Raw genomic sequence first — 25,795 nt, forward strand, 5'->3', positions numbered from 1 at the left:
TTGTTTCTACTTCAGTTATTTCCTTTTAAATAAATCAAATTAGCAGTTTGGAGATGAAACACAATGAACAAACTGCTTTGTGACACATTGAACTTCTGAGGCCATCTGAGGTTCAATATTGTTCCACTGAACAGTTTAATCATTACATCACAGAATATAATTCAGGGTGCATGATACATTTATATGAGAAGGTATTATGCAAATCTCGTGTTTCTTTAGTCTGCTGTTTACATGAGTTGACATTTTCCAAATATTTCTTCCAAGTATTGTGCAATTACTAGAAACGTCTAACCTTCAAAAATGGATGAAATGGCAACTTTTTGGATTTTACCAAATTGCAATGTGCAGATACTTTATAATTCAATTTATTTTATCTCCTTGTGATCTGAGTTCGCTGATCACAAAGGTTTTTAACTTTTATTTATACTTGTGTTGTACATGTGTCAATCTTCACTCAATGATAGCCCTCCACCTTCAACTAAGAAGGTTGTGGGTTCAAGACACACTCCTCAAACTCAGCAAGTACTGCATTTTCAGATAAGATATGAGATTGAGGCACTGTTAACCCTCTTCAGGCACACATTGAAGATCCCTTGGCAAGATTCAACAAAGAGCATTTAGTGTCTCCATGCACAAGGCCAACATTTATCCCTCCCAAAGAGAAACATAAAAATCAAGATGCTGAATATAATCAGCAAGGTCATTCTGATGAACGAAAGATTATTAATTTGATACCTTAATTCTGTTTCTCTCTCTGCAGATACTAGCTATCTTGGTGAGAATTTCCAGCATTTAGTGATTTTCTTTTTGCCTGCAGTTAATTAACTGATTTAGAAGTGATGTAGTGGTACTGTCATTGGACTAGTAATCTGGAGACCGACGATAATACTCTGGGACTCTGGTCTGAATTCCACCATGACAGGTGATGAATTCGAGTAAGATTTGAATAATTAAATGAAAATAATGTGGAATTACAAGTCTAATGACGGCCATGAGACCATCGTCGATTGTCATAGCATAGCAACCATGAGCAGCATAGTCGATTCACTAATGTCGTTTAAGGAAGGAAATCTACTGTCCTCACCTGGTCTGGCCTACATGTGATGCTAGACCCACAGCTACGTGGTTGATTCTCCACCATCACCATCCCTGGGCATGTCTGTCCTAAAAGGAGGACAGGCCCAGCAGTGTTGGTGGCAGAATGGTATAAAGCTGGAAGGGAACTGCCCCAGGAGTCCTCAACAGTGCAGGAAATCTCATGGCATCAGGTCAAACATGGGCTGGAAACTTCCTGCTGGTTACTATATACCACCCCACCCATCCCCTTCCTCAGCTGATGAATCAGTGCTCCCCCATGTTGAACACCACTTGGAGAATGGCATTAGGCATAATGGTTAGCACTGCTGCTCCATAGTGTCAGGGACCCGCGTTCAATTCCAGTCTTGGGTCATCGTCTATGCCAAGTCTGCAACTTCTCCCTGTGTCTGCGTGGGATTCGTCCAGGTGCTCTGGTTTCTTCCTACAGTCCAAAAGACATGCTGGTTCGGTGCTTTCGCCATGCTAAATTTTCCCTTAGTGTACCTGAACAGGTGCTGGAATAAAGCAACTTAGAAATTTTCACAGTAACTTCATTGCTGTTAATATAAGCCTATTTGTGGCACTAATAAATAAACTTTAAAAAACTTTGATGTTGCCTGGATGACTGAAGCTTCAACAGCACTGAAGAAGCTCGACACCGTTCAAATCAAAGCAGTCTGCTTGATTGGCATCCCTTGCACAAATATTCACTCTCAGCCATTGACGAATAGTGTGAACCATGTACAAGATGCACTTCAGCAACTCACCAAAATCCCTTAGACAACATCTTCCAAACCCATGACCACTATCATCTAGAAGGATAAGAGCAGCAGATACATGGGAGCACCAACATCTGGAAATTCTCCTCCAAGCCACTCACCATGTGGACTTGTAAATATATTGCCACCCTTCAGTGCCATTGGGTCGAAATCCTGGATTCCCTTCCAAACAGCACTGTGGATGTACCTACACCACATGGATTGCAGCAGTTCAAGAAAGCAACTCACCACCATATTCTCAAAGGCAATTAGGAATGGGCAATAAATGCTGGCCTAGCCAGCTACGCCCACATCCCTAAAATGAATATGAAACACACAGGTCCTTGTGCTGTCGATCACCGAAAACAATATTCTGTAACTGGGCAGGGAACTGTGCACTAGGGCAAGTCTCCTTTTCATGTTCAGATTCAAAGGAAGAAAAAACTATCGAAACATTTTGAAAACTGTCATCACAAGACTCAATGCACCAATAATTAGGATAGAAGATTCTCAAATTCCGCTTGATGCAGCCCCTGACTGGAATACAATCTTTCTTACCTTGAGTTTTCGCCTGGCATTGAATTTCTTCAAACACTCCACAGTCTCTTGACGGTGCATCATGGATGCAACAGTGGATCGTTGCTGAAAGCAAACAAAACATTTCAAAAAGATTGTTTTTCTGTAAGATCACTTGTTGCTTTAATTACTGTGAACATATTTACCCCATTCATTTCCTCAGCCTATTAAAAACAGTACACTTTCTATATTAACTCACAAGGCCATCTGTTTTTTTTTTAAAAGAGTGTGAACTGAGCATCATCAGAATCTCTTCATACCCCTTTTAATCTGGGACACTTGATCATCATCCCAGATGGAGGAGTTACATGTGAACAACCCACATTATATACAGCAATAACATTCTGCAATAACATCTGTGAAATGGTTAAGTCCAACTGATATTACTTTGTGAATAGATTGTAAGGTCCAAATTTCTGCTTTCTGATTTGTAATAGCCAAAGTGATCCTATTTTGAAACTGGATTCATGCTACGTTTGTGGATGATGATGCAAGCTGAAGCTACTCTTCCTCTCCTGATCAACACGAATATGTGAACACTTACACAGACCCAGGGGTGTTTCAGAGCCTCAGTGGCAGTAATACGTTTGGCAGGGTTAATGGTCAGCATCTGGTTGATGAGATTCTTGGCCTCTGGAGTAACTGTGTCCCACTCAGGGGAAGGAAACTAGCACAGGAGAGAAAAACTGCAATAAGACAAGAGAACTTGCAAGAGCAAGAAATGGCATGTATCTCATCCACAAGGTCACTTTCTGTTCATATTTGTTTCTTTTACTTGCATCAAATGGACGTAAGAGTTATTACTGCCTTGGTCAGTACTAAGTAGGTTTCATTTCTAATTTAAAATAAATGGGGTACAAATGCATTTTCAAAGACTGCAGCAAATCCCATTCACCCATCACGTCTCTCTAATCTGTCCTGCCTCCCAGTTTAGCAACATCCAATTTCAAAATTGACCACTTCACATTCCTTCATGGCTTCACCTCTCCCTATCTCGGCAATTTCTTCTCACAACCTTCAAAAGTTATTTCCACTTTTCTAATTCTGGTCAGGGTCTCTTGACGATCCTTAATTTTAACTGCTCTTAAATTTTATGACTCTATGCTCAACTGCAGGTGGCTCTGCTTTCAAATGCTGTGGCACTCAGCTGGGAAATTCCCTCTCCCTCCCCTCTCAATTTCTTCAAGACCATCCTTCAAATCTACGTCCTTGCCTAAGATTTTGGTCATCTTCCCTAATATGTCTGAAGGTGCTCAGTGTAAAATTTTGCTTCACCACATTCCTGTCAAGTGCCTTTGGATCTGTTATTGCATTAAAGGTGCTTGATAAACACAAGTGATTGCATTAACCAACTAATGCTACAGAAAAGTAATCTATCACAAGAGGAATCACAATGTCAAACTCAGTGGTATAAAATAAGATATCTTTCAGTATGGGGTCATTTATATTGCTTAAATACAATGAATGGCCACTTGTTGAAGCTGGATAACCAAAATATGTAGAAAAAATAGAACATTCTTTACCATCTGTATATTCGTTGTTGGAAAGACAGGGATTTTTTGTGACACACTCTATCCTTTGCAACCAATGATGACACTGACAACTGTCAAATCATTGCTCAGTCATATTGATGAAAGCTAAAATTTATTTCTCCACAAGTTGGTATACTGGTCTGGTATTCTCTAAATTGGTATACTGGTTTGGCTGCAGTCTTAGACTTGTCTATTCCCAGATAAAGTAGAACCAAAGCTGTTGCCATCAGCAACTAATGAATGAAAAGATATTGCTGCTAACCTTACACTTGATTCATCATCAACTTTTTTTTAAACGAGTAAGTTCCGACTGAATCAAGACTCAAACACACACCCACATTTGATCAATTAGCTAATGACCAACTCATCAGAGGGGAGGGGTTCGTTGGCTCTCCAAGCAGCTTGTCTGGCAGTGGGAACAAACTGGCCCATGGAGCAGACTTGATTAAGCAAGACAGTCCACAGCATTTTCAACGCATTGATGGAAGGAGGAAAGATAGAGCCATCACTCGGGACTAGCATTCTTATGCACTTCTGCTCCAGACAATGTTTTGAGCATGTGTCTTGGGTGAACTTAACTGGTAAAGCAATGGGAAACTCGTTGCATCACTATGATGGCAAGATCTGCAGATTGAACCAACTCAGAGCAAATGGTTGTTTTCTGCATGCCCAAGCCGACTGGTCCGAGACCTGATAACTCATACTATCTCTGGGATTATATTTAAAGAGTAGGATTCATTTCTGGCAAGGCAAATTTACTGTTATCTCTCCATTAGGGATTCTAACCATAAACTGGGTGACCACGTTGCAGATACATTAACTCAGTCTGGAAGCATGACCCCAACCTTCTGTTTACCCGAAAGACCCCCCCCCTCCGCCCCACACCTTCTGTTTGCTTGCCATTTTAACTCAGCACTCCATTCTCATGATCACATGTCCATCCTTGGCCTGCTGCAATGCTCCAGCGAAACTCAAAGCAAGCTGGAGGAACAGCATCTCATCTTAAGATGGGAATGTTACAACCCTCAGGACTCAACATAGTGTTCAACAACTTTCTCCTCCATCTTAAATCCTTTTTTAGAAATAAATCTCATACATTTATTATCTCAATGTTCACATCTTCCATACCAGCCCATCTGTCTTTTGTTCTTAACATTGCTACAGCTTGTAGCAATCTCTCACAGCTACAGCTTCATATCAAACACATTTCTCCCACTCTTTAGTTCTGATGAAGAGCCAAAGAGACTCAAAATGTTAACTCTGTTTTCTCTGCTTACACTATTCGACCTGCTGAGTTTCTCCAGCATCCTCTACTCTTGTAGTGTTGACTGTGGGCTATTTGGGTCTTTCCAACAAAATAACCAATTAAATTTGTAAAACTGCTATTTAGGTCCATGTTTGGAGTTGGGATGGCACACCACTGGCTCTTGGGAGGGAGTGTGCAATGTCAGGACTTTCCATACAAGTGGTCAGTTGAGTGCTGTGACTGGGAAGGTGATTCAAAATAAATGAGGAATTAGAGTTAGAAAGGTGTTGCATTTTGCTATCATGCTGGTCAAATCAAGTTACTTTCATGTACATACATCGTACGCGCCAGCCTTGATCTGCTGATAGAGCTTGTGCTGGTCTTCATCCCAGAAAGGTGGGTAGCCAACAAGCAAGATGTAGAGAATAACTCCTACAAAAAAAACGAACACAAAGAAGTAAATGTATTTCGTTCGATGAGAAGCTCCGAATTTTTCATACAATGTTTAAACCAAAGGTGAATATTTAAGCCCGAGACATTCACAGCCTCATTAGATGTACATCTGGTCATGACAATCTCATTAGGAGTGCTCACCACACACTCTTTGTGGAGACAAAGTCCTGTATTCACACTGAGGATACACTTCATCGTGTTGTGAAGCACAGCATGATCTTCAAACAGATCCAACAACTCAAGACTGAACAACTATCATCATCAGCAGTGGCAGCAGAACTGTACTCAACCACAATCTGTCACCTCATGGCCAAGCATATTCCCCCACTCTACCATTACCACCAAGCCAGGTGATCAACCCTGGTTCAATGTTGAGTACAGGAGGGCATGCCAGGAGCCGCACCACGCACACCTAAAAATGAAGTATCAACATGGTGAAGTTACATTGCAGGACTACATAGAAACGAGAAGTAGGAGAAGTTCATTCAGCCCTTTGAGCCTGCTCCACCATTCATTTTGGCCATGGCTGATCATGAAATTCAATATCCTCACGCCCCCTTCCTCACATATTCTTTGTCCCCTTTAGCCTCAAGAATTATATCTAATTTCTTCCTGAAATCAGATAACATTTTGGCCTCAACTACATACTGTGGGAGTGAATTCCACACGTTCACCACCCTCTGGGGTGAAGAAATTTCTCCTCACCTCTGTCCAAGTATATCCTTATCCTCAAACTATGACCCCTAGTTCTGGACTACCCCCACCATTGGGAACATTATTTCTGAATCTACCCTGTCCCCAACGCTGTTAGAATTTTATAAGATTCTATGAGATTCCCTCTCACTCTTCTAAACTCCAGTGAATATAATCCTAACCGATTTAGTCTCACCTCATATGACAGATCTGCCATTCTAGGAATCAGCCTGGTAAACTTCGCTGTACTCCCGTTATAACAAGGACATCCATCCTCAGATAAAGATACCAAAACTGCACACAATAATCCAGGTGTGGCCTCACCAACACCCTCTACAATTGCAGCAAAACATCTCTATCCCTATACTCAAACCATGTGCTTTCTTCACTGCTTGCTATACCTGCATGCTTACTTTCAGTGACTGATGCATGAGGACTCCAAGGTCTCATCAAGTATCCACCTCTCTCAATTTACACCCATTCAAGTCATAATCTATCTTCCTATTATTGCTACTGAAGTGGATAACCTCACAATTATCCAAATTATACTGCATCTAACATGCACATGCCCACACTCAGCCTGTCCAAATCACACTGAAGCATCTCTGCATCCTCCTCACAGCTCACCCTCTCACCCAACTTTGTATCATTTGCACATCTGGAGATAACACGTTCAGTTCCTTCTTCCAAATCATTTACAGTGTGAACAATTGGGGTCTTCGCACAGATCCCTCAGAATCCCATTCAGCAAAGGAGGACCAGGGGATTGATTAAAAAGGGAAAAATGGAGTTGTGGAAGTAAGTTAGCAAGGGACATAAAACTGACTGTACAAGTTTCTGTCGATATGTAAAAAGAAAAAGACTGACAAAAATGAACGTAGGCCCCTTACAGTCAGTAAGTGGAGGATTCATAACAAGAAATAAAGAAATGGGTGAGGAATTAAATTTGTACTTTGCTTCAGTCTTCATAAAGGAAGACATGAATAATGTACCACAAATGCTGAGAGAAACATGTTTTAATGAAAAGCTAAAGGAAATCAGCATTAGTAGGGAAATGGTTTTGTGGAAATTGATGGGATTGAAGGTGGATAAATCTTCAGGTCCTGATAGTGTTCATCTCAGAGCACTAAAGGAAGTGACAAAGAAGTAGTAGATTCATTGGTGGTTATTTTCCAAAATTCTTTGGACTCTGGAATAGTTCCTACAGATTGGAAGGTAGCTAATGTAAGCCCGCTATTCAAAAAGGGCGGTTGGGAGAAAACAGGGAATTATAGACCAGTGAGCCTAACATCGGTATTGAGGAAGTTGCTACAATCCATTATTGAGGATTTCATAACTTGGCATTTGGAAGGCAGTGGTATAATCAGACAAAGTCAGCATGGATTTACAAAAGGGAAATCATGCTTGACAAATCTACTGGAATTTTTTGAGCATGTGACTAGCAGAGTTGACCGAGGAGAACCAGTGGATGTGGTTTATTTAGACTTTCAGAAGGCTTTCGACAAGGTCTCACATAATAGACTACCATGTAAATTTAAAGCATGTGGAGTTGCAGGCAATGTCTTGAGATGGACAGAAAGCTGGTTAGCAGATAGGAAGCAAAGAGTTGGCATAAATGAGTCATTTTCTGATTGGCACACTGGTCTATAATTCCCTGTTTTCTCTCAACTGCCCTTTTTGAACAGCAGGTTTACATTAGCTACCCTCCAATCTGTAGCAACTATTCCAGAGTCCAAAGAATTTTGGAAAATAACCACCAATGATTCTACTACTTCTTTGCCACTTCCTTTCGTACTCTGCGACGAACACTATCAGGACCTGGAGATTTATCCACCTTCAATCCCATCAATTTCCACAAAACCATTTCTCTACTAATGCTGATTTCCTTCAGCTCTTCATTCAAACATGTCTCTCTCAGCATTTGTGGTACATTATTCATGTCTTCCTTTGTGAAGACTAAAGCAAAGTACAAATTTAATTCCTCACTCATTTCTTTACTTCCTGTTATGAATCCTCCAGTTACTGACTGTAAGGGGCCTACATTCATTTTTGTCAGTCTTTTTCTTTTTACGTATCTACAGAAGCTTTTACAGTCAGTTTTACATCCCCTGCTAGCTTACTTTCATAACTTCATTTTTCTCTTCTTAATCAATCCCCTGGTTCTCCTTTGCTGAATTTTAAACTGCTCCCAATCCTCAGGCCTATTGCTTTTTCTTGCCAACTTGTATGCTTCTTCCTTGAATCTGATATTATTTCTAATTTCCCTTGTAAGCCATAGTTAGGGTACAATTCCCTGGTGTCACTCTGGCATCAAACAGGAATAAACAACTTCTGGACTTCAACTATTTGTTGTTTAAATGTCTGCCATTGTCTGCCCGCTGTCTTTCCTTTCCGTAATGACTTGCGTGCCATACAGCATCGGTGGCAAGTAGCAGACTTAGTGATTCTACAACCAATTAATCAAATTAAGCAGTGTAGCCCTGCCACATCCAGCCGTGAAAGGTGGTGAGCAATTAAACAATTCACTGGAGGAGGAGGATCCATAAATATTCCCATCCTCAATTATGGAGATGCCAGCACATCAATGTTAAAGATAAGACCAGAGCATTTGCTACAATTTTCAGACAGAAGTATCGAGTGGAGGATCCAGTTTAATCTCCTCTGCATGATGCCAGTCTTCAGCCAATTTAATTCACTCCATGTAAAATCAAGAAATGGCTCAAATCATTGGACAATACAAAGTCTCTGGCCTTGACAATATCCTGACCCAGCAATTCGACTGAACACTTGTATTCCAGAATTCGCTATGCTCCGAAGTAAGCTGTTCCAGCACAGTTACAACATTTGACATTCTACCCAGCAATATGGAAAACTGCCCTATACATAGAAAGCAGTCATGATGTGGAAATGCTGGCATTGGACTGGGGTAAATATAGTAAGAAGTCTCACAACACCAGGTTAAATTCCAACAGGTTTGTTCGATAGTAAGCGTTGTGGTGTTTACTATCAAATAAACCTGTTGGACTTTAACCTGGTGTTGTGAGGCTTCTTACCACAAAAAGCAGGACAAATGCTAACTGACCAATTACAGTCTACTCTCAAGCATCAGTAAACAAATGGAAGGGGTCATCAACAGCACCATCAAGTGGCACCTGCTTTGCAATAAACTGCTCACCAATGCTAATTTTGGGTTCTGCCAGTGTCACTCAGCTCTTGACCTCATTACTGCTTTGGTTCAAACATGGACAAACAAACTGAATGCCAGAGGTGATGTGAGAGTGACTGTCCCTTGACATCAAAGCAGCATTTGAATGAGGATGGAATCAAGGGGCCTTATCAAAACAGGGTCAATGGGAATCAGATGGAAACCCTCTGCAGGCTGGAATTGTACCAGGCACAAATGAACTTGATTGTGGTTATTCAATCATCTCAGTTCCAAGACAACACTGCACCAGTCTGTCACATCAGTGCCCTAGGCCTAACCATCTTCGGTTGCTTTAACAATGATCTGCCTTCCATTCTAAGGCCAGAAATGGGGATGTTCGCTGTTCATTACACAATGTTTGGCACCAGTTGTAACTCATCAGATACTGAAGCAGTCCATGCCTGAATGCAGCAAGACCGGAACAATATCCAGGCTTGGGCTAACAAGTGGTAAGTAACACACAAATGTCAAGCAATGACCACCTCTGACAAGGGAGAATCTAACCATTGTCCCTTGATATTTGATGTCATTACCTTTGCTGAACCTCTATCATCAACATTTACATGGGAGCTACCATTGACCAGAAATTGAACTGGACCAATCATTTAAATATTGTGGCTACAGGAACAGGACAGAGTCGAGGAATCACGTGGTGAGTTAAGTAACTCACCACCCAACTCCCCTGAATCTGTATACAGGGTACAACTCAGGAGCTGTGCCTTGGAATACTCTTCACTTGCATGGATGAATGCAGCTCCAAAAACACTCAAAAAGCTCAACACCATCCAACCCACTTGATTGGCACCCCTTGCACAAAATATTCACTCCCTCCACCACTCACAAATAGTGACAACAATGTATACCGTCTACAAGATGCATTCACACTCAGCATCTCGACTTGGAAATATATCACCATTTCCCCACTGTTGCTGGATCAAAATCCTGGAAATCTCTCCCTAACAGTGCTGTGGGTGTAGTTACACCAAATATGCTTCAGCAGTTCAAGGGCAATCAAGGATGGGCAATAAATACTGGCCTGACCAGTGACATCCACATCCCATAAATTAATTTAAAAAAAATTCTAAAACCTAAACACTATAAAGATTCATTTGGATTTTGTCCTTGCCTTCTGAACTGCCACAATTAGACAGAAATATCCCATTGAGTTGCTGATTTTCTGCAAGAAGCACGGGTTTTGGGATCTAATGCACATTTAAATTTTGTTATAAGTACAACTGGTTGTGTTCTGTATTCCCTGAAGTGTGAGAACCCCACTATCATTCTGTATTGGACCTCAGTACTGAAGTGGAATGACTCATGGGCAGAATATTGGGAGGAACATTTTCTTACCAAATGTTTCCCATTGATTAAGCTCTGGGGGCAGAGATGGTACATGGATCATGCTTTTATTGGTGAGGATTGTGGTGTGCAGACCCAATGGTGATTCTGCAGCCACAGCCCCACCCCGTCACCACCACAAAATTAATAGATTGACTCAGTTTGCAAGGGGTATCATGACAGAAAAATAAACACCAGAGGAACTGTTTCTTTTAAGGGTTAATGGTGACAGGTAATCTCCTTCAACTACAATGGCAGAAAGTCTGTTTCTGGGAACCTTACTCCATTTTGACTCTGAGGAGGGGCTTAAGAACACAAGAACATAAGAAATAGGAGCAGGAGTAGGCCATCGAGCCCTTCGAGCCTGCCCTGCCATTCAATAAGATCATGGCTGATCTGAAGTGGATCAGTTCCACTTACCTGCCTGCTCCCCATAACCCTTAATTCCCTTATCGATCAGAAATCTATCGACCCGACACTTAATCATGTTCAACGAGGTAGCCTCCACCACTTCAATGGGCAGAGAATTCCAGAGATTCACCACCCTCTGAGAGAAGAAGTTCCTCCTTAACTCTGCTCTAAACTGATCCCCCTTTATTTTGAGCTATGCCCTCTGTCCTGGTTTCCTTTCTAAGTGGAAAGAATCTCTCTACCTCTACCCTATCTAGCCCCTTCATTATCTTGTAAGTCTCCAAAAGATCCCCCCTCAGCCTTCTGAACTCCAAGGAGTACAGGCCCAATCTACTCAATCTCTCCTCATAAGCTAACCCCCTCAACTCCGGTATCAGTCTAGTGAACCTTCTCTGTACTCCCTCCAAGGCCAATATATCCTTTCGCAAATAAGGGGACCAAAACTGCACACAGTACTCCAGTCGCGGCCTCACCAGTGCCTTGTACAGTTGCAGCAAGACCTCCCTGCTTTTATATTCTGTCCCCCTCGCTATAAAGGCCAGCATTCCATTCGCCTTCTTGATCACCTGCTGCACCTGCAGACTGAGTTTTTGCCATTTGTGCACAAGGACCCCCAGGTCCCTCTGCACAGTAGCATGCTGCAACTTTTCACCATTTAAATAATATTCCATCCCACTATTATTTCTACCAAAGTGGATAACCTCACATTTGCTAACGTTATACTCCATCTGCCAGGTCCTCACCTACTCACTCAGCCTCTCACTCACTCCAGATCTCTCTGCAGACTTTCCGTGCCCTCCATGCGATTCACTTTCCCACTCATCTTCGTGTCATCAGCAAACTTTGTTACCCTACACTCAGTCCCCTCCTCCAGATCATCTGTGTATATGGTGAACAGTTGAGGCCCCAGCACCGATCCCTGTGGCATGCCATTAGTCACCAGCTGCTAACCAGAAAAGCACCCATTTATTCCAACTCTCTGCTTCCTGTTAGATAGCCAATCCTCAATCCACGCTAACACTTTACCCCCAACTCCGTGTACCCTAACCTTCTGCAGCAACCTTTTGTGAGGCACCTTATCGAACGCCTTCTGGAAATCTAAAAATACCACATCCACTGGTTCCCCTCTGTCTAACGCACTCGTCACATCTTCATAAAAATCCAGTAAATTCGTCAAACACAACTTCCCCTTCATGAATCCACGTTGCGTCTGCTTGATCGAACCGTTCTTTTCGAGGTGTCCTGCTATTTTTCTTTAATGATGGATTCTAGCATTTTCCCAACTATGGACGTTAAGCTAACCAGCCTGTAGTTACCCGCCTTTTGTCTGTTACCTTTTTAAACAGCGGCGTAACAGTAGATGTTTTCCAATCCGCCGGCACTTGCTCAGAGTCCAGCGAATTTTGATAAATAACTACTAACACATCTGCTATTACTTCTGCCATTTCTTTCAGAACCCTGGGATGCATTCCATCCGGTCCTGGGGACTTGTCTACCTTCAGTCCCATTAGTCTATCAAGCACTACCTCTTTAGTAACCGTAATTGTATTAAGGACCTCATCTCCTACCAACCCTCAATCTTTAATATTTGATAAGTTATTTGTGTCCTGCACCATGAAGACCGACACAAAAAACTTAGCCATTTCCTCGCTGGTAGATTACCTTTGGTAGATTTCCTCCCATGAATATCTGTGGCATCAGCTGGGACTGCACTCAAAAAACATCCTCTGATATTTTCCTATTCATCTGAGGGGCTGTTCCCAATATCTCTCCCACTAGCAGCTTGGTTGAGATCACCACTCATCTCAAGTGAGCAGCTGGAAGCAAGACTAACCTTTTACCCTACTCCTCCTGGTGCATAATACCATTTTCTGAAGAGTCATATAGGACTTGAAACATTAGCATAGCTTCTCACTCCACATATGTCAAGATTTTCCAGCACTTTTTTAATTTTTATTTTCGACTTCCAGCATCTGCAGTAATTTTGTCTTGTACTCACCACATGCCCAAATATCCACAGGCTTCCCATAGGCTTCTTTTCGAAGTACTTCGGGAGAGAGGTAGCCAGGTGTGCCTGCAAAACCTGCACGTGATAACAAAGGTCCTGTCAAGTATTTTGATTTAGGTTTCTCTCCAGTACTTATATACCAATATCTAATACATCTTCACAAATGCATTTTGCAGAAAGGACTGCACTTACACTATGCTGCATTTAAGTGTCAAGGACATTTGTCTCTCTAGAAATTTAAGGGTAGGCAATGGTTTTGTCACTGAACTAATTATTCAGAGACATGGGGATCTGAGTTCAAATCCCACCATGACATAATGTGAAATTTGAATTCAATAAAAAAAAAATCTGGAATTAAAAGTCTAATGATGACCATGAAACCACTGTTGATTGTCATTAAAAGCTCATCAGGTTCACTCTGATCTTTTAGGGAAGGAAATCTGCCATCCTTACCTGTCTGACCTACATGTGACTTGAGATCCACAACAATTAGGGGTGGGCAATAAATGGCGGCCCAGCTAGCAACACTCACGTCCCATGAAAGAACAACATTAAAAAAAAGATGTACAGAGAGATGTCCTTTTCTCTGGTACATCTCTCTGTGAAACCTAATCAGTGATAGTTTAACCCAACACCTTTCTTACTGGGGGTCAAGACATTATTATTTAAAATTAATTTTTGAACTGCAAAAAAAAATCACCACTCAGTTAAGTAGCCTGATGCTGAAATCTATGCAAACGCAAGTTTGTTCAACAAAATATTTCTCCTATTCTTGTCTATTCTCACTGTTGAAGTCAACTGCAGTTTGTTAGGCATCAAGTAGGGGTGCAATACGCCAGGCCTGATGCAATTGATGTTACTGTTCACCAGGGTTCCTGTCACATTAGATTTCTGGCAGTCAAGGTTAGATAATATCTATGTCTGCATAGCTTTGTTAATATTCTCTATGAATCTGCCTGACCTCAGGGAGGATAGCATGGTGCCTGATCTAATCTTTACAGCTTTGTCCACTGTGGCCATGCCTTTCAGTTGAGGCTGGCTGATGCAGCATCTTTGAGTTTGGGCTGTTGAATATTTTGAGCTCCTCAGAGCAAGTGTAACCACTTTCAAGTGAATCCTTTATCTTTTTCAACTGAAAAATCTGAGGCCTGCGATAATCAAACTGAGCAGAAAGAATCAAAGAGAAAACCAAGTGAGTCAACAATTAATGATTAACTGGGGCCGGTCTTGTGTTTTTAAAAAGACTGAATTTGCAGGGAGAAGGTTGAAGGAGACGTGCTGCAAAGGAGGACGGTTGGTCTTGATTTTGAGCCACTATAATTTATCAATGCTCTCTCAATTTATCTATTGAGTTACTAGATAAGAGCAAAGTTGGTTGAATAGATGAACTGATGGGACTGGGAGTAACTTTAACCGAACTCAGTGTAACATAACCAGATCATTTACTATAAGATGTCAGTTTTGTCTCAGTTGAAGCACTTTCGACTGTCAGAAGTCATTTGGTCAAAGTCTAGTCTTGTCATGTCATAGATGCCATCTTTCAAACAAGATATCAAGCCAAATCAATCTATTTTTAATAGAGTAGCACCTTATGAAGCAGTTCGCAGAAGTAGAGTAACCAGGTAACAGTTGATGAATTGGTTACAGTAATTGTGAGGAAGCCTTTGAAGATAGGGAGAAAGATAACAGAACTAAAGGTGTTGACTAGAGTGCTCCCAAAAAGGTTGACAGCTCTTCCACTGAAGATAGGAGAACTTGCAGAACAAAAGAGTGCAGAAAGAATCCAGGTGACAAGCTGAAGGAGGTGGCAGGATTGAGGCTATAAAGTGAAAAGGGCAAGAATTTTGAAATCTGAATGAGAATGATATGAGTCAAGGACAGTGGCAGAGAACTGAAGCAGGGCAAAGTCACCATCTATATGAAGGGTGAATTCTGACTTTGCACACCGAAATACAATGTTGTTGAAGAATGTTGTTGTTGACAGGTGTACGCTAATTGTAGGAAATCTGATTTCGCTGGGGTAGGCAGGTGTGGATTCTTCAGGTCACTGCAACAGTAGGTGAGAAAGATGGGATAGGTGGACTGATGCTGTACAATAGAAAGATCAAGAGAAGTTTGCTAAAAATAATGTGCATTATTTGGCCTCAGGTCGTAAACCTGATGAAACACAGGTGCCAATATTAAAGCCATGTCATGCATTCAAGTCAAGGAATAGATTTGGCAGTAGTACAGCAACGTCAATCTTGATGAAGCTTAGTCTGTCGAAGAGAGTTCACAGATCGCACAAAAATAACATTTTTGAAAGGCATGATGAGAAAAACTTCGATTTTTTTGAAAAGTTCAATCACAACCCTAAACCACATCAGCATGTGCATCAAGTATCCATGTGAATACTTGATGCATAAATGGAAAATTATAAACTCTTGAGTGTGTGATTTCAGTCACCCAGAACTGATCTCATGAATGACATTTTGCAGCTTTTCAAGTTGAGTCAAGTTATATAACCAAGACATAATACTGCATAGTTAGGTGGATTGCCCTGAATCCAGACGGAAGTTTTTATCCATTTATTCACTGTATGGTGAACAATCTGATCTGGGTGACCACAGTTGCACAATAAGTTTGTGGAGAAGGTATGATGTTCGTGCACAGACAGTGCAGTTCCTGTTGAATGAAGACCACAGTTTGCATGGGAGCTTGAATGCTGGAGGCGCATCAGATCACTTTGATTATGATACTGGTGTTATCCCAGAAGCTGTACCATTCATCCTTTTTGTTAAAACATGCACTGTTCAAAGAATTTGCAGAGCCCCAGAAAGGCTTGCATGATTCTTGTCACATATGCAGTAGGTTAAGTTCTGAAGTTAGTAGTTCCAGATTGGCTTCGATATGGTCAACCTCTTTGTGTTCAACCTCTACCAGTGTTTTTGCCTTTTGGCACGTCTAGAATATTAGTTAGGACTAGGAACCTAAAGTAGAGATGATTTCAGTGCAGTGAGAGATGACAACTTTCACATGGTCCATCCTATTTTCTTCCAACATATGAAACTCCATTCACAAATACGAAGGATACATAACAGCACTGCACTCCACTATTCCTGACACACTTATCTGGCTGAGCCAGTGGAATGTAAATTTGTAACTTTTCCTCTTCATCTACATCAACTAAATCTTCAAACGAGTACCAAACAATTTGTACTATTCACCAAAGCAAGCATTTAATAATGGTTTCAATGATCTGCTAAGTGCCTAAATTCTAACTACTGATATTTCAGGCCAAGTATCAAAGTAAAACTGAATAAATGAATTTAATTTAGTGGAGTTTTACCTTCCTTCCCTATTCCACAGCCGCCTTGCTCAGAGTCAGGAGGTGTATGGGAGCTTAATTTGCTTTCTTCCTCAAGAGGAAAGTTCACCATAATATCCATCAAAACTTGCGAGCCTACTGTGAGGACAAACTGCAAATGCAGCTGAAAAGTGGTAACTTGGACCTCCAGCAACAAGCCACCCATTCAAAATAGAAGGCTGACAAACTGCTTCAAAAGCTGCAGAAAATCTCTACACATGGAAACTAAACAAAACAAGTGGGACATGACCAACTAGACTGCTTTGTCAAAGGTTACCATTTTTACTTTGATGGAACTTAGATGTATCCTCATTCTTAGTGTTATGAAAGGAATTGTCTCTTGTATTTATCACACAGCCAATAATGCAGTAAAGTCCAACATTCTTGCCTGAGAGTCCAGGTCAGCTCGGTTGGACTGACTAACATTGACTGAAAATGATGCTGCATTGTCAGAATTCAATTCTGTTATTAACCATAAAACACTTTAACACAGAAGGTTATCAGGCAGGATTTTCTGGTCGTGCCCTTCCTGAAATTCCAGCCCAAGCCCAAATTTAGATGGTTCGTCAAATTGTCGGTTGTCCCCTCAACAATTTCCTGGTGGGCAGGACTGGAAAATTCACCCCAGTGTTTTAAATAGAATTAAAAGTCTTAACATATATAAGGTAGCCTGTTCAGATGATATCCGCCTGACACTTCTTGGGGAGTTGATGTTCATTGATTTGTGTCACAAGTTGGCTTACATGAACATTGCAATTAAGTTACTGTGAAAATCCCCTAGTCACCAGAGTCCAGCACCTGTGCTGGTACATGGAGGGAGAATTTAGTATGGACAATGCACCTAACCAGCATGTCTTTTGGACTGTGGGAAGAAACCAAAGCACCCACAAGAGATCCACATGGATACACAGGGAACATGCAAACTCCGCACAGGCAGTGACCCAAGCTGGGAATCGAACTTGGGTTACTGGCGCTGTGAGGCAGCAATACTAACTACTGTATCATCTTGCTGCCTGTGGCGGAGGCTATCCTCCATGAGCCCTTTGCCCCCACCTAGCATCTGGAATTGTTCCCTTAAACTGGAAAGAAACTACTGCGCTCCCAAATCTTTAAAAAAGAACACACGTATCCAGACAACAACAATTTCATCAGTTTGATGTCAGCAATAGGGAAGAAGCTGGCAGGAATTCTTAGGAGATGCAGTGATTACTTAGACAGAAAATGATTTATTGAGGACACCAAACATAGCTTCAAACAAAGGCTCCAGTTTGGTAATTTAGTTGTATTTTGAATAATGTAGCATGACTCTAGATCTGGGAAAAATGGTAGATATTATCCACAGAGACTTGAAAAAAGCTTTACACATGGCACAAGAAGTTTCTCAGAAAGATAAACCTGGGTATTAGTGTCAATCGACCATACTTCAGAACTGACTGAAAGTGATGAGGCACAAAATGCTGACAGGTGGATTGGCACGTGCTTGCAGGCAGATTTCCAGTGTTGGCCCAAAGGAATTATATTAGATCCGTTGAAGTTTACTGTTATTAATAATCTACATGTCAGTGTTGGGAGAAACTGTGATGCATATGGTGTCGTAATTGCAAACAACTGCCTGCATGGACTAGTGGATCATTCTTTGTATGTCATTCTTTGAACCTAGCAAGCTCAGTCTAACTTGCAGTAAGAATGACAAACGTTCTTATTGCAGCTTTCAAATTCTCAGGATATCGCAAAATGCTTTGGAGTCAACAAAATACTTATGACATGCAAGTGCCTTTCTGCATTGGGACTTGAAGTCATGACTTCTGACTAGAGACAAGGAAATGCTGCCACTGAGCCCAGGCTGACATATCATCCAAGACAAGTGTCAGTCATGAGATGGGAATGCAGCAATGTAATGAGGAGGATCGCCAGTCATGATGGAAGCCGATAGGCAATATTTCTGATGATGCAACAGGTGATGTGGAGCTACTGGGGCGACTGACTGAACAGCAGCAGAGTACATAATTATTTGGCAAGTAAAAATTGGCAAGGTGCATTGAAGTTGAAATTTATGGGCCTTGTCAGAAGATCCCACAATTTAAAAAAGACCAGAGTTCTCTTTCAAGAGGAATAGCAAGATAAGTTGAAACTAACAGAAAAATTGACACATAACATGAATGGAATGGCAGCTGACTTCATTGCATATACCAGAGAGTGGTGACAAGTGGAAAATAATTGCCAATAATTGGATCGCCTCTAAGCAGGCCTGTTGATATATTGGCTATTTACCCAGGACTCACTAACACTTTGGACAAGGTACATTTTCAACACTCCCAAGAAAATTCAGTCATTTTGACTCATCTTTCTTTCAGCAGCCCAACTTGGCCCTCCATTTTCAAGTTTAACAACAAAACAGTTTCCATTTTAACTCATTGTTACACAACTTCATGATACAAAGACTGATTGAGGATGAAAATGATCCTTTTAGCCCCAGGAGTTCTGTCTATATCTGATAATGAATCCGAGTGATATATGGAAAGATCACAGTAAAAGAGACAAATATGCCAAGCGGCGAGAAAACGTACAGTGAAAGGATATACATTACTCACCAAACCATGCTTGCTGTTCCCCTTGAACTTCAATGGCCAAACCGAAGTCTGCAAGCTTCACTGCAGCACCTTTGCATTTACTGGCTAGGAGTAAGTTTTCAGGCTTCGGGTGTGGTTTTAGATGGAAGGAAAATTGCCATTGTTATGCAATAGAATTCTTAAAACAGAAGCAATCTCTTGATCAAGAGCTTTAAAACCTTCATTTATTTGCCCAGAGCATTAATGCATGAAGGGATAACATCACACACCAATGGTCTCCAGTGTTCTGTCATGTAATTCAGACACCTTCCAACTTCTTAATTATTCAACTTTGTGTAGTCTGCACCATTCAATCTCTAAGAATCAGTCAGTAACTGTTTCTACTAATTAGTAAATCGTAAGGGACATAACTTGAAAACAAGGAAATGCTTCTACAGGCAAAAGATGGCTTAAATTTTGAACTCGCTTCAGCAAATGCAATTGATGCTTGGTTCAATTAGTATTTAAAGTCTGAGATTGTTAAGCATTCTGTGCAACAAAGGTACTGAGGGATGATGGCATGAGGTCACAGGTCAGCATTAATCTTCTTCAGTGGTGGAACTGGCTTAAGGGATTGAATGGTCTTTTGTTCCTATGTTCTATGTTCAGAAGGACATTAAGCGAGGTAGTAACCTGCTAACCAGCTTGTCTCAGAGGTGAGAGAAAAATCAAGGGTAAATATCCACCTGTCAGAGTCGATTATTATTTTGTGTTGATTATGGCTGGTATAGCATTAGATATATTTCGAGTAGCCCAAGCCCTGGCCTCTGAGAAAGCAAAAATCATTCAGGGCTCTTATTCCTTATCATTTGTCTATGTGGATGGAGACCCTGTCAGTTGATCAGAGGGGCTGTGCTTGACTCTGGCACTCCAGCATTATAGGTCTTGCCAGCATTGGGTGAGAAAATGGAATGTGACCACTGTTTGGAAAACTAGGTTCTGGCCAAGCATCAATTATTTTTGGACAAAAGCGAAGAGACATTGAGACACGTGTACATTCACTCATAATTTTCTTTTTAATTACTTTGTTAATAGATCAAAATGATTAATCACACCCAAATAACTGATGGCACAAAATTGTTTAATTTCACAAGTAGCAATGCTAGGTTGTGAGTTGCTTAAAGTACTTGGAGCACGAGATTGTTCCCAGGCCTACAGAAAGTTGCTGAGTTCAAGCTCAGGACTGACTTACAGGACAAGCATAAATTGGAAGGAGTCACCTTGTCATCCTCTGGCAGTGTCTGCAGTCCTTGTTGTCCGGGCATGTGTGTGCGTGGGGAGGCATTAACGCTGTGCAATTTTGGGTGGAATGGAAGGTAGTCAAGCCATGGACCTTCCAGGTTCAAAACCCATGTTAATCTCGGGGGAAGAATGGGTCATGTAGCATACTGGGGGAGGGAACAGGAATACAAAGCTACCGATTTAACAGCAAGGAAGTTCACGTCTTTGAGCAAAGCCATCCCTGTGCTGTCAGGGTGACATTATTACCCTCAGGGAAGATAGGATAGAATTAATTGATTCAGAATGCGTGCCTCCTCCTCACCGCCCAATATATATCAAGACCAAAGTGAAGATGATCAGTTGGTAACTTAAAGTCATTATTTGGGACTGTGTAAAGTAACATATTATGATCGAACTTGAGGTGTCACCAAATCTGAGCCTGAATTCTTCAGTTTGTTGGCAGCGGCAGGCTTGAAAGCTATCACCTTTTGAGGGATCCACGAATTAACCGTCAGGTGCATTGTTTTGGCACCATGATGAATTCATAAAGCATTGAGAAACTCCCAATATTTACACGTCACAAGATACCAGAAAGGCAAATTTAACACACCACACAAAAAAAGCTTCCATCAACATTGTGTGAGTCTTGAACACACTCAAATACATACTAGTTTACATTGATTTGTTTTTTAAAAGTCATATTGTTCTTCATTTTGAAAAATATTTATAACAATAAAAGATTGTTGATATAAATGTGCATAACCTCACAATTAGAAGCACGCATTCTGAACTAAAGCAGCCATGCTATTTCCAGCACATCCCATTGGCAGAACCTCCCAGCCAAAAGATACATGCAAGCAGGGGCAAGGCCACCAAAGCCCAAGCCTTGTTAGAGAGAACTGATAATTTGAACACGGATTTTCTATTACATCCCTCTTGAGCTCCTTCCATCCTCCCCATCCACCAACAGAAAACACGGCCATGATACAGCACAATGAGTCAATGTGCAGCACAGTTCTCAGTCCATATTCATATGACCAGTGTCCCAAATCTATCTCTGGTGCTTCTAAACCCTCCACCTCTGAATTCACTGGAGTTATTGCTCCTTTTTTTTTTTTACGGCTTTCCATATGATGGTTTGGATGGCTGAATGAGAATGCTCAACACATCAATTGTACAAGGTCAAGCTGCCATCAACCATAGAGCCAAAACTATTCCTGTTCCAGAAAAAAAAAGCCCATCAGATTCACCCCCACACCATCAGTCACATTTGTCATCCTATCAAGATAAAGAAAATTAAGCTGGGCTTTTAAGGCAATGTCAAAGCCCAAGAAAATCCATCTCAAACTTTGATCATGTAATAAAATTAATAAAATGGCCTACTCCTGCTCCTATTTCTTATGTTCTTATGTAATAAAATTGACTGCATTAAATTATTAGTCTCGCTGAATATGAAGACAAGGACAATTTAACTTTTCAACAAGTGGCTTTATAACCTAAACTGTTTCAAGGCATTTTCTCACATCTTTAAGTCTCACCCATTATGGTCCCCACAAAGAGAGGAATACAGTGCTCTGGCCAGCCTTTTGGGAGGATTTCACTCTTGAGGACCAGGCTACTTCTGATACTGACTCACCCTCGTCTTTCAACTTGTCCTGGTTGAATTCACAAACTCTTCAGGTTGTGTAGCACAAATCAAGACATTCTTAACTTGTCACAGGGAATGACTGAGGATAAACCCAAGAGAGTGGAGTTGGAGAACTTCCAAACATCTCGTGATTTTGTTCAGTTTGAAAATGCCTGGCAGCATAGTACCTTCCTGGTTTCCCTCTGTCAACATTTTAAGCTAAGAAACAATTTTTTAATATTATCCATCCCAAATTCATCACAAACCCTTCATCCAACACCAAAGTTTCTACATGTTTAAAATACCAACTTCAGCAAAACTCAGATAAAGTTAGGCGTTTTGATGGGGACCTGCGTCAGAGTTTTACTGTCACATCTACTCCCTCTCAGCCCCTGCTGCCGCTCCCAAAAAAAGGATGATCTGGCAGAGAATTAGAAAGACAAGTCCCAAGTTCCTGGTCCGTGTTAAAATTACCAGTGCAATGGAGCTGCAAAGAAATTGAAAACAGTTTACCAGAATATGTAAAAGACACAACTTGCTAGGGTTACAATCTCGCCATCATTACTACAGAACAACTCACCTTAAGATCTCGATGGACAACACCCATTTGGTGGCAGTGCAGTACGGCCTCCAGGATCTGTTGAATGCAATGACTGCATGCAAACACCAGGGGGCGTGTTAGTTGCAGGTGAGTCTCACATGGCACAGACTGGCGCTCTCTCTCAAAAAAACAAATCTCAGCAAAATGCCAGGCCAGGGCAAAGCAGGAGTAACCCAAAGCTGGCTCAATCCAGCAGGCAAACCGCAACAGAAACACCTTTCTCTTGAATTGTTCGCAATGGCTGAGCTGGGAAGGTGGGGTAAAATCAGCCGAACGTTGTCACTGGATCACTTTAATTCTGAATTAAATGGACATCCCATGGAGGTAGTTTTCAACTGATGTGGGATTTGCTTCAAATGGTGATTTTCACCATTGTGAGGAAGGGACTCATGGACCAAACACAGTAATTAAACACACACAAGCGCTAAGTTCTAAGTGCTGTTCCTGGACTGAAATTAAGACCCACAGCCAACCTGCTTGATAGCCTCACTCTCTAGTGGCAGTAGAAGGTAATTGTGGAAAGAAGGACCACCTGAATCCCAAGCTCACTACTGCTGGATTCCCTGTCTCCTCGACTTCCCCCACCACTTGGCTAGAGCAAAGCGGACTCATTTTCCATCACTTCTCGTACATAGACCCAAACCAAACCGAATAGTCATCCCACCAGCAGGAATCAAAGTTGAAACCTGGCACATTGTTCGCTATAGAGCTCGGATATGATCCGTCCTACTCCGCACTTCTGGGAGTACTACAGCTCATTGAAGCAAATTTTATGAGACACAGCAGAATCCGCATTAGAGCAGTGAAGCTCAGCCATAAATCAGAACAACAGCATAAATCCAGTGATGAAGACTTGTGGGACCAAAATTTATTCATTTATCACAGGGCTTCAGAAACTGCTCATCTTAAGCTCCCAACACTGCTCAGCCCCAGGAAATCACTTGATACAAACCCAATTTGAAACTTGTGCCTTTTTCAATGACTTCTCTGTTCCTGCTGTAGTTCCCTGGCTATTGTAGCACGCATTTGAAACAAGTTTTGTTAATCTATTGAATGGTTCTTAGATGGCTGCCGAAGAGCAGTTCAGTTTCTATTTCCTCCACTCAAGCTTCACTGCCAATTCAAGACAAAAAAAGTTTAAATGATACCCCACTGACACCAGGTGTCATGAGAATCTTTTCTTCAGAATGAATTGTTTCTATGAATTGTGTAGCCATGATTTCACAATCACACCGTGCTGTGTCTATGGCTCTTAAAAAATATGCATAATGGGTTAAATAAATAGTTAAAAGTGTCTTTGGAAACTGTGAAAGTTAATCTGCCATGACACCACAGAATATTCATGGTCCAAAAAGCTAGAGAGAGAGGATTAACAACCGTGTTTATCCAATTGGGTTTTCAACAATCAACTTAGTATTTTTCTATTGCAAAAATATAATCAGTTGCTTGGCGGACTATGCCATGGCCCTTGGTAGTTATTTAACAACTGCAACCATTTTTACCGAAGGCATCAATCTAGGGGAGGTCCACTGGGAGAAGGACTGTTCCAAGCACTTGCTCAGCTCCTCGTGAGTGAGACCAATAAAGGCTGAGAGACTTTAGCGATTGGAAGTGAAAGACAACTGGCCTCAGGAAGACTTTACATGGAGCAAAACCGCTTCGCTCACTAATCATGGACAGGGAGAGGATCATCAGATCCTCAAAAATACTAATTTACTCTCAAATATTATCAAGAAAAAAACAAAGAAAAAAATTAATAAAAGTGAATCTTATTGTTCTCATAATGAACAACATTTACACAAGGAAGAACCAGAATTGTTCAGACTGGCAGGTGTGGAAGGAACATTATTTGTCATACTCATCAGTGAAAGAGTTAACGTTGTAAAAAACTGTTGTAACCTTTCCCACAGTAATATGATGCACTCAACTCCTGTGAGCTGAGTGTGGTTCGGCATTATTATTTGCAGGGCACAATGTATCCCATGTCAAAGAACAATCACACTTTAACAGAGGAAAATGACTGGCTTGACAAATTTATTTTCTGCTGGTGATGGAAATGCCCCTGTCCTCAACCTCAACTGAGGAGATGGTACCAATTTCTTAATCTGTGAAATGTCAAATGCTGGTCTCAAGGTCCAAAATGTAGCCTTTGCCCTCTCGCAGACCCCTGTGTTAGCCCCGTCAAAGCTGACAATAGTAAGTTCATACTCCTGAAGGCCAATCCCACCTGTGACACGACTGTGCCTTTAAGAAACCTATTTTAACCATGTTCTCTGCAGTTTTTTTTAAAGCCAGCCTGGTTATTTTTAGTTCAATGCCATGCTGCCTGAACCAGTGTCATATAATTGTTGCTGAAGCAATGTAATGGGCATCTTGCTTATTTTTAATCTGGGCCTCATGCAGTGTCTTGGAGTTTTATGACCCTTTTGGAATTGTTGGCTGAAGAATGACTGACAGGTCAGCTGCCTTTGGATAGTTCTTTTCTCCACTGAAGAAATGCAAAAGTTTTCTTTTCATTTTGGCAGAAGCTGTTTGGACTGCAGGCTGAAAGCAGTGTATTTTGTCTCTCTTCCTGGGATTGACAATTCTGTCAGTGGCTGGCTAGCTAGCTAGAAGCTAAGGGGAAGTAGTTTCTCTGTCTCTTGAAGTCTGTTGAAACTTCCAGGGCCGGAAAGCTTTCCCGTTTCAATTCAATATCCAAAGGAGTAATCCACAGCAGGGATTGGAAAGCTGCAAGGTCCAGCATCATGTGAGCATACTTGCTTTCTGTGCTAAGCCTAGAACAGGGCGTACGTTCATGGAGCTTGTTTAACTTGGAACAGTAAATTTAGCTGTCAAGATTTACACAATGTTATAGTTGTGTTTTTGTAATTTGTAAAAATTATTGCTGATTTTTCTTATTTTAGTTCAACTGCATTCTTAAATAAACTTTGTTTGATGAAAGCTCCCTGATGGATCACTTGAATCATACCAGGAGTTAACCATTATATGCTTACCCGTGACCAATTCAAAGATTTATGGTATGACTTCATAAAATGCCTTGGAGTTTCTGACTTGGATTGACACACTTGTTAATATTCAATGGCCTGCAGGC

At 41.3% G+C, this 25,795-nt stretch overlaps 1 protein-coding gene across 50 annotated transcripts in view; it reads right to left on the reverse strand.

Moving 5' to 3' along the window:
- LOC145361429 (calcium/calmodulin-dependent protein kinase type II subunit beta) overlaps positions 1-25,795 on the reverse strand; it is a 268,939-nt gene that overhangs the window by 83,425 nt on the left and 159,719 nt on the right. For 35 of the 50 annotated variants that reach the window (XM_080217226.1, XM_080217223.1, XM_080217218.1 and 32 more), the window contains exons 7-11: positions 19,235-19,337; positions 13,289-13,372; positions 5,527-5,621; positions 2,956-3,078; positions 2,394-2,477 (exon numbers count right to left, since the gene is read on the reverse strand). In XM_080217226.1, coding sequence (XP_080073352.1) covers positions 2,394-2,477; positions 2,956-3,078; positions 5,527-5,621; positions 13,289-13,372; positions 19,235-19,337 — 489 coding nt within the window. Of the gene's footprint in view, positions 1-2,393; positions 2,478-2,955; positions 3,079-5,526; positions 5,622-13,288; positions 13,373-19,234; positions 19,338-22,680; positions 22,754-25,795 lie in introns of all 50 variants that reach the window. The other 15 variants (XM_080217228.1, XM_080217224.1, XM_080217219.1 and 12 more) reach the window with 1 other exon arrangement.

Source organism: Carcharhinus amblyrhynchos, chromosome 34 (genome assembly GCF_965287045.1).
Source record: "Carcharhinus amblyrhynchos chromosome 34, sCarAmb.v2.hapA, whole genome shotgun sequence".
Lineage (NCBI taxonomy): Eukaryota > Metazoa > Chordata > Chondrichthyes > Carcharhiniformes > Carcharhinidae > Carcharhinus > Carcharhinus amblyrhynchos.